The sequence below is a fragment of the Protopterus annectens genome, chromosome 5.part0 (genome assembly GCF_019279795.1).
Source record: "Protopterus annectens isolate FY-2018-M chromosome 5.part0, PAN1.0, whole genome shotgun sequence".
NCBI lineage: Eukaryota > Metazoa > Chordata > Ceratodontiformes > Protopteridae > Protopterus > Protopterus annectens.
Window position 1 is genome coordinate 1,430,133,522 of NC_056735.1, and position 17,183 is coordinate 1,430,150,704.

The window sequence follows — 17,183 nt, forward strand, 5'->3', positions numbered from 1 at the left end:
CACACTTTCTTCCTAAAGTGACCTTGGAAGCAAATTTTAACCAGACAATTAACCTGACAATTTTCTTCCCAAATTTTTCAAACAAAGGGGAATATAGTTTGCATTTGGTGGATGCTTACCATCTGGAGAGATTTTACCTGCATGACGCCGATGACATTAGAAAAACAGACCAGCTTTTTCTTTCTTTTCAAAGGTCAAATTGGGTCAAGGAGTTTCTAAAGTGACTTCATCAAGGTGGCTGTCTTGTTTGTAAGGAAATGGGATTAGGCTCATTCAACTGTAGTAGTGGTGACTTCCGATTCTTACTTTATGCTAGAGTCCTCGTAGATGAGATTTAAACTGCGGTTATGTGGTCTAATGTTCATACTTTTGTGTCACATTACAAGCTGGACTCCGTGTATCGTTTGTCTCAACCATATTTTGGAACATCCTTCCATAAGACCTCCCAGGGGGTTTAGTAGCTGGGGAATTTCTCCCATCTGTTGAATTAGATGGAAAAGACAAGATTAGATATGAAAGTTATGTACTTACTGTAATGCCAGTTCTGTGTTGTCTTATTCCATCTTGCTTAACATTCTCTCCCTCTGTCCCTCTTCCTAAATTGTCACATCTTGGTCCTTGACTGATCGACTGGACCTGACCAAGGCCTAGTCTTGTATGCAGCCATGAGCTGATTCTTCATTCATGTTCTTTTTGTTAGGCTATCTAAATTGCCTAAATGCTCCTAACAGTTGCTCTGTAAATGTGTGTAAGTTAATTGTTTTGTAATTTGTGTGCCTTTGATTTAGGCCTTGGCTAAAAAACAATGATTAAAGCAGTTCCTCTCCTCAGTTAAGAAATGTAAAATAAAGTACACTGAGTGATAAATACAGATGCACATCTTTCCCTTGCATCTTTAAACTTTAAATTCTAGGTCACTTGGCTTTCAAGAGTTTGTGTTTTTGGATCTTTAATTTCTATAGAAAGCTACTTCAAACATCACTTTTTTTCATTATCTGTCCACTCTCATTTTCTTAACAGGTTGCAGAAGGTCAAGAGATCTGTGTAATCGAAGCTATGAAAATGCAGAACAGTTTAACAGCTGCCAAAACTGCAAAGGTATTTTTTTAAATTTTGAAAACGAAATGTTTATAAATATGTATTTCGGAAACAACTGTATATTAAGCTGTCATTTCTGGAAACCTAAACCTATTTTAGGATTTATACATCCTACTTCTGCTGTTACATAGGATATATTTGGTGTCCTTGTGGCCATTTCTAGCAAAACTAAAAGGGATCTTCCTCACTGAATCGTGAAAGTTCTAGAACGGTAGTGACATGACAGATGGCTGTACTGTAAGCATGTTAATTAACCTTCATCGTAGAGATTTTCCTATGATGTGTAAGTACTTTACCTTGGTCTTTGTGAAGGAAAGACAATAGAAAGTGATTGTACTGGAAGAATTAATTTGTCCATCTGAACTAAAGCTGTGCCAAAAATGTTTTCATAATGACAACGGTAGAACCTCTGCGAAAAGAAGAATCATGGCAAAAACATTGGGAACTATGAGACAGTAAGCCTGGGATCCATCCCAGGTGGAAATGAAGATGATGATTAGATGGCATTAAGGTGAGTTTGTGAGTATGTCTGACTAGAAGGATTAGCACCAGCATAACATCACAGGAAGGTCTTAGTCAGTTCACATTAATCAGTTATGCAGTTGTTTGTACTACTGATTATACTGCATATAGTGTGGGGCACTGTAGTATTTCAAGGAATGTACAACAATAGTCCAAACCAATGGGATCACCTTACCCTTTTCAACTCTTACTTTATTTGTAAAATTTCTCAGTAGCACCTGTCGCCCCATTGTAGGTATATGTTGGTCTCATGAATTCAAGCACCTGATAACTGCCTCACATTTGTTTCCATTCATCTTGCATTTTCTGACATTTTGTATTTTTTTCAAATCCAACTCTATACTTCATCTAGAAGATTAACTTTTCTTACTTTTTCTAACTAAATAATTCTTTCAAGACTGAGTCTGAGGTACAGAGGGAGGAATAAAGTTCCAAGTGCAATTCAAATGATCCAAGTTTTATTACCTCGGGTAGTGGAAGAGACATGTAGGGAAGAGTAGAAGTGTGTGACTACCTACCCTAGAGGGCAAGTACTGGTAGTCTGGGGGCCTGTTGTACCACATGCAGGAGGAGACTTGTAGACTTAATTATTGAATTGTAATTGGAGAAGTAGGCTTGAATTACCAAACTATTAAAACAGCTATTGTTAGCATGTGGGTGCAGGAGGGGTGCCAGTAGGCCCTTGTTGTGATGCAGGCACCTATGTCACCCACCAAGATACCCAAGATACACCCACAGAGATACCTTACTAAAAGGATACAAGGCTTAAACAAATTGTCCTACATGGACAGACTCAAAGCCCTGTCACTATACTTAGTATACAGACTGCTAAGATGTGAGCTGTGTCTGGCATACAAGGTATCCTCTGACCCAATACTGTTGGATTTACTGTACATCAGCAAGTCAGACGGCATCAGAAATACTCTGTCTAGGGATGTAAGCCACGTCTGTAACATCAATGGAGCAATTATGAGGAAAAGGTATATCTAGCATAGGATACAGTTACTTTGCAACTGATTATCCATACAAAGCAAAGTTCATCCCTGTCCATATTCAAACGCAACTTAGATCTATAAATGGGAAACAGAAAATTTACTCCAGGACTTCCACTGTATTACTAATGGACAAAGACAACTCCTAAATGCTTTATCCTTTGCATAGGTCCCTTCAGATTATCTGTGGAATGATCTCAGTTATTCTTTTTAGGGGTAATATATAATTATCAACCATGGGATAGGTAATGCCAATCACTATCCAAATGCGATAGGTTAATTTGACCACAAAAAAAGGGAAATTGGCTAGGCTTAAAATATCCCAAAAGGAGAGTTACCCTAGTACTTAACTTTGAACCTATTTAACATGGCTTCAGTTGATAAGATCATAAAGCAGCAGTGCTTTGACAGTAGGTAAATCTGCTTTATCAGTAATCTCTGCAGGATTTGATTTCTTAATTGTGCAGCTCACTTCGATGACTGCACTACACTATAGTATTTTAAGACTGTAAGAATGTGTGTCTAGCATTCTGTGTTGCATTCATGCACTTACTGCAAGAGTTACTTAACCTTACCTGCAGTAGATATAGTGATGGCTGCAGTTTGTCCTTGCACTTTTATCATCAAAGCATGGCTCCATAGGGCACCTTCACCTTCTAAAGCCTCTTACTGTGTGACTAGACATTCCTAAGCCCAGTTGATCTCCTTACCATCTGAAGTCCAAGAGCCAGCTCTACTGACTGCTAGAAATCTAACCCTATTGCACCACATCTGACTACATTGCATTTGCCAGTGTCATCGGCTTTGCAAACAAAGGATATTATGCCATTTGGAGACATCCTTTATTTTTAAGGAAACAGGAGTCCTGGGATTGAGTCCTGAGGTTTTCTTGCTCTCTGAGGAGACACTTGTTATGTCAACTATATGGGTTCTGTCTTTCAGCCAGTTTCCCATCCACCTTACCATGTAAAGGTCTACTTAGCTTATATACAGTCCCATTGTGGAGGATGGTGTTAAATGCCTTGGCTGGATCTGGATAGCCTGTATGGACTGAATGATCACTGTACTGTGAATCTGTGTCCTTCTTGAAGTTTAATAAATAAAGTAGGCATGACTTTCCTTTAACAAAACCAAACTGCTTATGATCTAGATGTATGGGATTTTTGATATTGTAGTTTATTAAGTCAGATGTGATGCATTGCATGGCCTTGCAGATTAGACTAGTTAGACAGATATTTCTGTGGTTCCCAGGGTCTGTAGTAGGTCCCCTCATATGACTAGGTGTAACAACAGCAGTTATTCATACTTCAAGGATATACCCTATGGTTAAACTTAAGTTAGATAAGCTAAGGAGAGGGATTCCATTAGGCATCCATATAGGTTGTCTGGCTCTATGGAAGTGTTTTTTTTTTTTTTGGCTTTTGAAAGCAAAGTTAGGACATGATCCTTTATGGTTTTGGAGAAGTGTAAGGGATTCAGGGATTTGTGGAATTGTCTTTACCAAAATACCACCACTTGTGCCATTCTTGTAGTATCTCCTTCACTGGAAAGATCTGACCATAAACCAGTGAAAGTCTCCTTTAAAAACTTACCCCCCCATGAACATATCTGAATTAAAAAGCTTCAGACAAACAAATCTGCTCAAATTCTATGGTTAACTCTCAAAATATCAAAAGTCCTCATGCAGCCTCAGAAAAGTTTCCCCTGCCAGTGTCATCGACATGAGCATACTTAGACAGTGTAGCAACTGCCTCATGTTCACGGACAGGCCCTTTCTCCTAGCACATAATTCTTCTACTTGCAAGAGATGCACCTACATCAGTAAGCTGGAATCCATGCTCTCTCACACCACAGTCAGTACTCCTGGCAAAGAGGAGATTGCCAATACAAGCACCACACCACCCATATCACAGAGCCATGCACGCACCTGTGCAGGGGTCCTTAACAAAAACTTACCTAAACAACAGAGACCCCTGAAACACACTCACAAACATTCCACATGCAATGCCAATCAAATTGCACAAAGTAGTCACCACACTAGTGTCTCACAAACACAGCCCAGTAGGCATAACAGTAAACCAACGCAGCCCATAAGGCATAACAATAAACCAAACATACTAGTTATTGGCGACTCAGTAGAGAGACACACTGATGTCCCCCTCACCTGGCTCAACAAGGAGAAGGTCATGGTCAGCTGTTTGTCAGGTGCTAGAATCCACCACATCACACACGCACTTAAGTCTCTCCACAACAAGTACAATATGACTCTGTCATTGTCCATGTTGGCATGAATGACTTGAGGCATACCTCCGTAGACTATATGAAGAGAAACATGATTGAGCTTTTAGAATATACACTCTGGGCAGTTGTGACCCTAGTCCTGAGCAGCATCCTACCTTCACCAAGAATGATGCCACAATACCAACAAAAAGGGATTGAGTTGAACAATTGGCTTAGTTTCTGGTGTCTTTCCAAGGAGATCCAGTATCTGTCTGCCTGGGATGACATGGTTGACAGGCCTCGTTGCTTTGCCAGAGATGGCCTCCATCTGTCACCCCTGGGGTTCCGGATCTTGGCCAAGGCTCTTGCCTCCCCCATTGTGCCTTTTTTAGGCTATGTCCCAAAGACAAATCTTCCAACATGAAAGATATGTCAAAAAGCAAATTGAAGGTCATGCTGCTCAATGCTAGGAGCCTTAATCTGAAAATGCACTCACTGGAGGCTCTCCTCACACTGGAAGATGATGATGTCTGCGCAGTCAAGGAAACTTGGCTCAGGGCTACGAAGAACATCCCTGTCTTACCAGGCTATACCTCATTCCACACTTTCTGACCCCAAAATGAGGTTGGAAAGACTAAGGGTGGTGGAGTCTCTATCTTCATTAAAGACAGGCACACCTCCAGACTGGTTTACCAGCATGATGCACTGGAATTATTCCAGGTGCAGCTGACAGTTGGCAAGACACTCATCCAAGTTATAGCCAGATATAGACCCCTCTTCATGTATCAGGACACCTACTCCTCCTACCTGGACCTACTTGACTCCATTAAGGTACCCCCTAATACCCTGATCCATGGTGACTTCAACTACTCCCACCATAGACTAGGTAAACTATTCCTGCACTAATGTACTCACCCAATGATTCCTTGAATTCATCAACTCTAACACACTAGACCAGCTGGTCTCATCCCCCACAAGAGGCAATAACATACTGGACTTGGTTCTCACCAACATGGGTGACCACTGCACCACTCCCGTAGTATGTTCTTCCCTGGTGAGATCAGATTATCAGTCTGTCTCATTCAAAGTTTCTGTTCCACCCAACCTCTCCCCAGCCATAACCAGGCTAAAAAACTTCTCAAAAGCTAACTACACCCTCCTAAGGGAGGGTATCAGCAGCTTCACACCACCACCGTCCTCAGAGGTTGCAGACAACTATGCTGAACATTACACCAGTGCAGTATACAAGCACCTGTACAACTGCATGGTCTCAACCATACCCAATCGAATTAAAACCTGCTCCTCAAGGAAACACAAACCTGTCTGATGGACATCCTCTATCAACAGGCTTTACAACAAAAAGAATAAACTTTTGTCCAAGGGTAAAAAGGAACAAATTCCAAATCGGAAAATCTCCCTTCTCTGCCTCAACAAGCAAATTTGATCACTAGTGAAAAACTCCAAAGCCAATTACGAGTTGAAACTAGCCTCCAAAACAAAGGGAAACCACATGTCCTTCTTCAGTTACATTAAGAACTTCCATGGCAAAGCCCAGGTTTTTTACGAATTAGTACTTAATGGTACCACTTACACTGATCCTGCCAACTTAGCGTTGCAGCTGCTGTTAACGTCTGGAATAAGTGCCAGATTGAATACGTGTTGTAGCAAATAGCGTTGCAGCTTATGTTAACTTCTTACTGGCAGATTGAGTATGTGTTGTAGGTGTCTGTACGGCATTTCTTATTGAAAAACTACCTAAAATTGACTACCTTTGACTGTATATAGGTGATGTTACTGATACTGGTCTGTGCATGCTATTCGCTCACAAGTGGCTGTAGCTTACTAGCCTTAGTAGACTAATATTTCCATTAAGCTGGTACATGAAGAGAGTACTGTAAAACTGGGGAGGGAGGATATAAATGTATAACTGGTTCATGCTTACCACTCGGGAACTAAGACTTGTGTTAGACTGTCAAATTTACGCTACTGCCGCAAAGTTAGACAGTGAATGTTATACTACTGCTGCAAAATCGGGCTGAAGCCTTGTAACTGTACAAAATCACACAAGTTGATAATTATCCTGTCTGCCTACAGTTTATAGCGAGTGTACTGCAAACTGTATATGCCTCTGTTTAACACTGTATAGTTTATACTCTACCTTAAGACACAGCAACCTTGATATTGTATTACTACAAGTATGTCTCTTTCTCTTATTCCATCCTAGGAAGCCCCACTAAAAGCCACACACCGCGTGGCACCCAGGCCCCAAACGTTGCCCCAAGGACTACAACCGGGTGCGAATGCACCGATCTGTGGAATTCAACGAAAACTAAAGATTCCTCTATAAAGACAATTCAGGGTAAAATATATCCTGTAGCCTAATTACAGCCAATAGAGCGTTCTGCTGGCAGGACTAGTCAGTACCTCTACCCTTTTCTGGAAGCCCATATTGCACACTACAAGCAAAGGAACCTCTATTCCTAGTAAAGTAACCACTGGGATATAAGACCAATTTACTCACAATCAGCTGCCTTTAAGACCTGGCGGACTCCTGGCGGTGTAGTCCCCGCTCGCCTCGCTGCCTCGGCTCGCCTCCGCTCCCCACCCTGCCCCCATATCCCACCCGCCCCCACTACCTCTACATTTATAAGACCAAATAGCCCCTCCCACCACCCCTCCACCTATTACAACCGCCCCTCAATTTGCTAATACCACTCCCATACACTCAGGCCTCCTCTTTCACAAAGTAAAATCTTCCAGCCCTACCACCCCACCTCCTCTCCCTTAGAACAACATGGCCAAATTCACACTGACGTTAACCCCTTTCATAGCAATAGGCCTACTCATTCCCTACTACCTAACTAGATACGAAAACCAAACTCTGTTGGATATTCCCTTCCCTAAGGGATACACTTCCAGCCATCCTAACCTATCATCTCAAGCTATCCCAACTTCTCTATACCCTGATAAAAAACTAAGCCCTAAACCGATGCATCTCACCCTCTACCACCCTAAGATAGTTAACAATATATCCCATTCCAAACTGCTATGCAAACATCAAAGACTCCTAGACCACCTGAAAAAATCTATCACCACCTATGGTGATATCCACCCCAACCCAGGCCCCACCACAACCCTAGACTCAAACACCTCCAAACTCACCTCCTCCTCTACTGGCTCCCTGCTCATATTCCATCTTAACTTAAGAAGCTTAAATAACAAAATTCACAACCTACATGCTCTCCTAGCCACCCACTCCCCCGACATTATGTGCTTATCGGAAACATGGCTTAAACCCTTCACTAAGGATGAAGAGATAATCCCACCCGGGTATAATATCCACAGGATAGACAGGAGAAATAAAAGGGGGGGGTGGAATAGCAGTTATGTATAAGAATACAATGAATGTCATCAGGAATTCATCACAACCTCCTAAAGTTTTTAACGTTGAACTCATTGCTCTAAAAGTTTGCCTAAACACCCAAAAATCCATTAATCTTATAGTAATTTATATCCCTCCAGGGAAGAACACAGAAAACTTAGAACAAACTCTTAGCTGGCTAACCTCTAACTACCCTCAAGAAACCATTATACTTGGGGATTTCAATATTGACTGGTCTCACTGCACCACTACTATTAACCCCCTTCCAATTAACTTACACAGTTTCTCCCAAAATATCTTATCTCCAACCAGAATTGGCAACGCTCACCAAAAAGAAAGCACCATTGACTGGATTCTAACTAACAAGGATCCACGCAATTATAGCTCGGGAACTCTTCCCAACGATCTAAGCGACCACCTAATCACCTATATAATTAAACATAAAACCTCATCAACTAACCCCCCTTCATACAGCTTAGTAAGAAATAAGAAGAACTTCAATCCACAACTGTTCCTTGCAGAACTCAAGTCCTGTAACTGGTCCATCCTAAAAACCCTACCCTTACAAGACAGTGTTACTCACTTTAATAACACTCTCCTTAATATACTTAACTGCCATGCCCCAATGCCAAATTAGATCCAAAGAACGATAGCACCTTGGCTTACCAGAGAAACTAAAACTAAAATCAAACTCCGTGACCTGGCTTGGAACAAATGGAGAGCCACCAAAACTCCCCTAGACCGCATTAAATTCCAACAGCTCAGAAACTCTACTAAAACAGCTATAACTCTAGACAAAAAACAGTATTTCTGCCACCTCCAGGACAAACACCAGAATAACCCAAAAAAGTTCTGGGCGGGATTCAATAACCTCCTTCATCCTGGTAAATCTACCACCCCCACCCCTGAGAAACTTATAGGGAATGATCCTGTAGAAATTGCCAACACATTTAACTCCTTTTTCACGGAGACCATTCAGTCTCTAGCCACCCAACTAACTACTACTTCCTCACCACCCAATCCTGCCAATAACTCATCCCCACTTTCCTTTAAATTAGAACCAGTACCTACCCACTACATCCGCTCCCTTTTAAAAACTTAGACCGACCACCCTAGCGGCAGATCACCTCCCTGCGGAATACTTACAGATAGCATCAGACGCTATCGCCTATCCCATATCAATCCTGATTAACAGAACCATAAAAGAAGCCACCATCCCATCTCTTTGGAAAATCTCATACATCATCCCTCTCCACAAAGGAGGTGCCTCCACGGAAACGTCCAACTACAGGCCGATAGCAATCCTGTCTCCATTAGCTAAAATCATGGGCGGTGTGTACACAAACAGCTTCTAAAATACCTAACCCTCAACAGCCTGTTGTCAAACTCCCAACAGTTCGCCCTACCACAGTACTACTCGCCTCCTCTCCTTTACTGATTCAATAAACAACAACCGTAACAACAAACTCATATCCGCTACTCTTTTCCTGGACCTATCAAAGCCTTGATATGGTCAACCACCAGCTTCTGCTCCAAACCCTGGATGGCTTACATCTCGATAACCTGGCCCTTAATTGGTTTAATGCTTACCTCTCTGGTAGGCAACAAGCTGTCTTATGGCAAAACAGGCTATCAGGCCTGCTCCCCAACACCATTGGCGTCCCTCAAGGCTCTATACTTGGCCCCTCCTCTTCTCAATCTTCATTAACAATCTTCACTTAGTCATACCTAAAACCACCTGCATTCAATGCAGAGCGATTCTACCCTTATCTGCACTGACATCTCTCTCCCTCAACTCCAAGTAAAACCCAGCACTGTTTTGCAAAAGTTGAAAAATGGTTCTCTGAATTGAAACTATTACTTAATCCAGCTAAAACCAAATTACTGCTCTTCTTCCCTCAGCTACCACTCCCTAGGAAACGAACTTCTAACTCCTAATAATATATCATTCCATGTTAAATCCATAGCGGGACCATTATAGAGCCTGTCTCCAACACCAAACTACTTGGAGTAACTATTGATCACAAGTTGAAATTTGATATACACATCACCAATTCCATCAAGACAGTGAACAAAAAACTTGGTTCCATGTATCGTATTAAGAATTTTCTCACCCCTCATGCCAAGCTTACCATTGCCCGCACTCATCTCCTCTCTACCCTCCTGTATGCTTCCCTATCCTATCTTTCCTCAATAAGCGTGAACTTAACCTGCTCTCAGTTGCCTACAATCACATAGCCCGATTTATCACAGGTACACCTTACCGTACCCACCACTGCCTTAACCTAAAGAAACTTGGCTGGTTGGAACTGCCTAATCTTCTCAAATTCACCCAACTCACGGAAGCATTCAAAATAATCAACCAACCTGATAGAGCCCCTGCCCTGAGCAAAATACTAACTCCCTACTCTAACCTTAACTGCCTCCGATCAGCAAATAGCATTCAAATACAAACCGTTAAATCCAATAATTCGGGGGGCGATGCCCTCTACGCCAACTCCATAGGGAAACCCTGGAATTCCCTTCCAAATCACCTAAGACAAGTAACTTCACTTAACCAATTCAAAAACAATCTCAAAGAATTCCTAAAATCACACTGGTTATGTCCTTGTTCAAAACCAGACTAAACCTAACCATTCAACCGCAACCCTAGTCTCGTCACCCCCTTATAGACCTTGCTCCTCCTCACCAAGGCTTCTATACTTCAAACAACCTCCTTCTCATATGAATGATTACCTAGTTACATGAATTTGACTTTTGTACTTTTATACATATGTTAATGTAATTTTTTTCTCTGAATGTTTATATACTGTTTGTCTTCTCACTATGTTGGAGCTTTTCTCCCCGGGCCTCTACTGAAAAAGGACATGTATCCAGATAGACCAGTCCGGTCAACAAATGTAAAATAAATAAATAAATAAAATAAACTTAGCCAACCTACTAGCTGATAGGTTCAGCGCAAACTTCACCCCGTTATTGCCTCCCAAAGGTCCAGTTGACATCCCTGATACTTGTCCCACACCTCACATCTCTGTAGATCAAGTGTTAAAAGCTCTATCCAAGGCAAAGAACACAGCTTCCATGGACCTGATAATATTCCAGGCTGTAATCTGCACCATCTCCAGCAAGAACTAGCTTCGCCACTAAACACCCTATTCAACCACAGCCTAATTACAGGCTTCATTCCAGCAGAGTGGAGAACCACCATTGTCATCCCCTTGCACAAAGATGGTGCCACTACTGACCCAGGAAACTTTCACTCCATTAGCCTGACAAGTCTGATCTGTAAAGCCATGGAGTGTATTATTATGGATCTCATAAACAAGGACATAGGCAATCTCCAAACACCAATTCAGATTCATCAGGGGCAGATCTTACCTGTTGAACCTAGTTGAATTCTTTGAGACTGTCACCAAGGCCCTGGATGTGAGAAAGTCAGTACATGCAGCTTACCTTGACCTGGCCAAGGCCTTTGACACAATTCCCCACTCGGGCATCATTAAAAAGCTAACACAGCTTGGTGTTAATCCCTGTCTCGTCTGATGGGTAGCTAACTGGCTCACAGATAGGACCCACAAGGTCAAAATAGGTGCCACCACCTCCGACAGCAAACCTGTCACTAGTGATGTTCCCCAGGGATCTGTCCTAGGACCCCTACTGTTTGGCATCTACTTCTCAGAGGTCCAGGCAAAGGCCAAAGGGCCTGTGGCTGACCAAGTTTGCAGATGACTGTAAGTTGGGTGCCGTCACTGACTCCCCAAATGATATTAAGATACTGCAAGAGGGTCTCACAACTACAAATAACTGGTGCTAAAGTCATGGCCTTAAGTTAAATGCAACAAAATGTATTATCATACCATTCGGCAAAAACACAGTCCTTATTGATTACCACATCAATGGCAACCCACTAAGCACACAACCCATGGTGAAAGACCTGGGTACTCAGGTTGACAACTATCTCATATTCGACCATCATTTGGCGACAGTGGTCAGAAAAGCCTTTTACTTGGTTCATCTCATAAGTAAAGGGATTGCATCCAGAAAAAATGAGGTTATTACCTCTTTGTACTTCTCCCTCATTAGACCTATAATTGAGTATAATGCCCCATTTGGTATGTACCTCTCCAAACAGCTGCACCAACTGGAAAGGCCATAGAGATACCTCACAAAGAGAATCCATGGCCTCCAATGCCTGTCTTATGTGGACAGGCTCAAATCACGATCACCATACTCGATATCATACAGGTTGCTCAGGGGTGATCTGTGTCTTGCCTACAAGGCAATATCAGACCCTGCCCTACTAGAGATGCTCCATATCCGTAAGTCTAACTTATCACGCATTACCCACTCAATAGGCCTAAATCTAATGTGTGATATCAACAAAAGCTGCTGGAGAGACAGGTTTGTCTCACAGAGGCTGCCCTGTCTGTGGAATAGACTTCCCATACATGTCAAACAGAGTACCTCACTGACCCGCTTCAAGCGCAACCCTGATGAGTGGATGGGAAACCACAAATTTGTCCCAGGGGTTCCACCTTTGTCCCTCATTGACAAGGGCAACAGGTGCTGACTGAGGTTTCTTTTTTAGGGATAAACTCTTGGCTAGGCTTGTAAGGGCCTAGTTACCTCCTGTGATCCTGTGATATACCCATGTTTTCCAATTTGGCTGACACACATGCTTCCTTAGATTCTTCTGTTTAGGATCAATTTTAGGCCTTTATACGAGCCTTGCTAATTGAAGAATACATTCACAGTGGAAGAGAGATCCAGTGATAGATGTAATTAAGTCATGGTTTCAGGTCTGACCAGAGGGAGCCTTCCTTATACACTGACTCGTCCATTTTGTTCCTTGATTTGGTTTTTATCCCCACAGATTCTTTAGTGCTTACTTTGACATTGAACACATCCAAGTGAAAAGGGCTGCTCACCTTACTGATTTATGACTAGTGGACTTTGGGTTCTGTGGAGTTTTTTGTAAATAACATTATCTTGTTTATTAGGATGATTCTCAGCTTCAGTTTTTTTCCACCTCAGAATAAGAATAACTCTTCATTATTTGGACAGTGTCTGTAGTCTTCTACCTACAGACAAGGGTTGATTTATTCTCATGCTCTGTGTCAGGGAGACATGTTGGTTGTGGATCTGACATACATTACATATTGTTTCTTGTAGTCCAGTATCTTAAAGGCCGTAACAAGATTTAGGCTAATCCTTTGTGGTGGTCAGATTTATGCTGTTGTGGACAGCGTGGTGCTAAGCAAGGTCATGCAAGATTTTCTTCCAGTTTTGTAGCATACAAGAAATGTACTAGCTCTACAGTTTTACAGATTCTAAAACTCCATATGCTTGCTGGAGTGAGGACTGTGCTATTTTTAAACTGATTAAATCTATGTTAGGAAGGGAATCTTGGCCTTACCTTTCCATCATTGGTGCGTGTTCATAAGGCATTGACAAAAACATACATAAATGATTCATGACAATTCCAACTCCATTCTGCATGTAACAAATTCATTTTCCCTAGTTCTAAGACCCATACTCCTTCCCAATCACTTCATTTTTAAAGCACTGTAGTGCCTGCAGTCCGATCACGAAATCTAATTTATCTCTCACCCACATGCTAAATCTGACAGGCACGTTAATGAACTATGAAAGAATTATAGTGTGTTTTCTTGTGATAGATCCTTAATATAGTAATTTTCTTTATGATGTGGAACTGACGCTTCAGACAGCTAATGATCTTTATGCTTTATTAAAGTATTTGTAGTGCTATGCTTGACTAAGGGCGGCCACAGTGGTGCAGCGGTTAGCATTGCCGCCTCACAGCAAGAGGTTTTCAGGTTCGATCCTCAGTTGGGGCGTTGCCTTCTGTGAGGAGTCTGCATGTCCTCCCTGTGGTCGCGTGGGTTTCCTCCCTCATCCTAAAGACATGCTGTAGGTGGATTGGACACTCTAAATTGATCCTAGGTGGGAGTGTGTGCATGTGTGTGCCTTCTGTGGAAGGTTGGGCGCCGGGCTGGCAACTCGACACCATAAAACTTCACTGCCAATCATATGCAGACAGGTGATCAGTTGTGTTGACCCCTAACTAGGAAAAGCCGAAAGAAGAAGAAGAAGAAGTGCTATGCTTGACTACCCTAGACTAGTAAAGCTAGACAGCTCTGAAGTTGAACTGGTATGTGACCGAATTCAAGCTGCTACCCTTAGCAGCTGCTAATATGTTCTTCTCATACTTGGTTGTCTTCCTTCTCCAGTATTTTTATAGTATTGTTTCTCTGTTATATGTGCACTGTTAATGTGGTATCTTTGAAAAGATGTTATAGGAGGTTACTAGGCTAATGGCCCTAGGGCCTTTACAAGCCTAGCCATTTTATATTCGTGTTCTCTAATTGACCTTCGTTAGATGGTCATTATTCCTAGAGTGAACCTAAGATTCGCAAGTACCACCTGTTGAACTGGTGGCAGCCAGTAAGTGAAAGCTCTTCAGAGAGGCTTTTGTAGCAAAAAGAAACAGCACTAATGCTTGTTCTGTCCATAACATGCTAAATGTTCTTCGTCTCACATTGCTGCAGTCATAACCTGTGGGTAGTCCGCTGTCCTCGATCGGCCCGAATACCAAAGAGCTGGGCTGGCGTCAGTCATTGTCGCCTAGAGCTGACGTCAGTACGCCGTAGTACATAAGCGCAAGACCGACGCCATATCCTCAGTCTTTCTTGCCGCGTGGTCCGAAGCAGAAGCAGCGTTTGCAAGTGCCGTTCGGCGTTCTGAAATTTTCATTTATCGAGTTTCAGACTGAAGACCAAATTGGGCTAAGTACCCCGTTGGGGAAATCTTTGTTTTTCTTGCCTCAGTTATCCAGATGTCAGAAAAAGTTAATAATTGCATTTCTTGTGGGAAACAGATACCTCATAAGGATTTTCATTCTTTGTGTATTCCCTGTTTAGGGCCTGAGCACGACGTGGTCGGGTGTCGCTTTTGTGCTAGATTTAACAAGCACACCATTAAACGAAGATTAGACTGTGCCAGGCTTGTTTTTGGGAAAAGGTGTAATTATAACATGCCGTCGGATCCTCCGACGCCCGCTACCGCTAAAAAGCATAAAGATAAAACTTTGAAGTCTAAACCGGATGAGTCGTCCGTTATGGACGCCGGTTCTACGGAGCCTCCGGTTGAACCTATGGACCCGGCCGGGGATTCGGCTGAATTGCATGGGGAATCTTTACTTTTGCAGGAGTTAACCTCTCAGGAGTTAGGCCCAGCTGAGGGTGCTTCTCAGGTGTCTGTAGTTCCATCTTTACAGAAGGTTATTAGGCCTTCTTCTTCAGTGGCTAAAGGCCATGCTAAGGCCAAAACTGGTCATGTTGGCCTGGGTCATAGTTCTAGCTCTCCAGCCCCTGTTCCTAAGAAGCATATGTTAAAAATGGCTGAGGACTTGATTACTTTGATCAGGGGTTCTATGCCCCCCCCCAGAGAAGAGGCCTAGGGTGGAGGCAGATTTAGAGGGGATGGATCATTCCTCAGACTACTCTGATTCCTCAGCTGAAGAAATTCAGGAATTTCCTTCTTATTTGGATTCGGATGCAGAGGACTCCTGTCCTTCTGCTTCTCCACCAGAGGATTTTTCTTTTTCTGAGACTTTACATTCCATGAGGAAGCATTTCAAGTGGGAAGGTCAGGATTTTTCGGATTCTCGGAAAAGGCTCAGGGAATTTTTGTTTCTGCCTCAGCATAGGCCCTTGGCTATTCCTCCTGTCTTAGAAGTTGTTCAGGATGTTTTTTCTGAATCTTCCCATAATCCTGATTCTTTACCTCCTGCCCCTGTTAAGCCAGACAGATATTATAGAATTCCTGAAGCACATAAGTATTTGTACAAGAGCCCTAGAGCTGATCCGGAAACCATTACTCAAGGTCTGAAGGGTATTAGGGCTTCTGTGGCTAAGAATCCAGTTCCTTTGGATAAAGATTCTAGAGCTTTAGATAGATGGGGGAAAAAAGTATACACCTCCTCTACGTTAGCTATGAGAGCTTTGAATTGCCAATTTCATATGCTGAAGTATCAGAATTTCTTGTTAGGTCAATTGAAATCTAAGGTGGATGCTTTATCTGAGGGTATAGAGTGTAGGGAGCTCCAGGAGTTGGTTCATGCATCAGATCAAGTGGGCAAGCATTCTTTGCAGTGTGGTTTCGATGCTCTTCAGGCTGCATCCAGGGTGGCTGCTACAGGTTCAGTTATTTGCAGGCATGCCTGGCTTAAGGATCAAAATTTGTCAGAGCATGTTAAGGCTCGGATTTTGGATGCTCCTCTTCAATCTGAAGTACTTTTTGGTCCCCCTGTGGAATCGGTTTTGAAAAGATGGAAGATAAGGCTAAGTCTATGCAGACGGTCAAAGATTTTCTGCAGGTGCAGCCCCCTAAGTTTAGTAGGAATTGGCCTGCTAGAGGATGGTCTTTTCCTTCTTAGGATACTCAGTCTAAGGGCAGGTCTAGGCGTGGTAGAGGCAGAGCTCACGCTCAGGGTTCTTTCAGACCTAGGACTTGGACTTCTCCTGCACAGTCTTCTGGTGAGGGCAGGGGTCAGCCTTTTCGTAAACAGACCCAATGACCTGTATCTTCTGCTGCCAGACCCTTCTCTACTGGCAGCTCCTCTAGGAGGAAAGTTGGGACTTTTTCAACAAAATTGGCATTTGGTCACCCAGGACAAATGGGTGTTGGATATAATAAATCACGGGTACAAGTTTTATTTTCACACTCTTCCTCCTTTCAAAGGCATGCGGATGTGCCTCCTCAGCAAAGGATGGAGGCTCAGGAGCAAATTTCTTTACTTTTACAGATGGGGGCAATTCAGGCGGTCCCTCCGTCAGAAGTAGGCCAGGGTTTTATTCCCGTCTATTCCTAGTGCCAAAGAAAGGAAACACTTGGAGGCCAATTCTGGATTTGTCCATTCTAAATACCTACCTAGACATTCCAAAGTT

General features: G+C 42.7%; 1 protein-coding gene across 2 annotated transcripts in view; it reads left to right on the plus strand.

Annotated features, from left to right (window-relative positions):
* The window catches only part of PCCA (propionyl-CoA carboxylase subunit alpha), a 4,227,722-nt gene that overhangs the window by 4,125,732 nt on the left and 84,807 nt on the right, over positions 1-17,183 (plus strand). For both annotated transcript variants that reach the window (XM_044071233.1, XM_044071234.1), the window contains one exon: positions 1,021-1,098. In XM_044071233.1, coding sequence (XP_043927168.1) covers positions 1,021-1,098 — 78 coding nt within the window. The remainder of the gene's footprint in view (positions 1-1,020; positions 1,099-17,183) is intronic.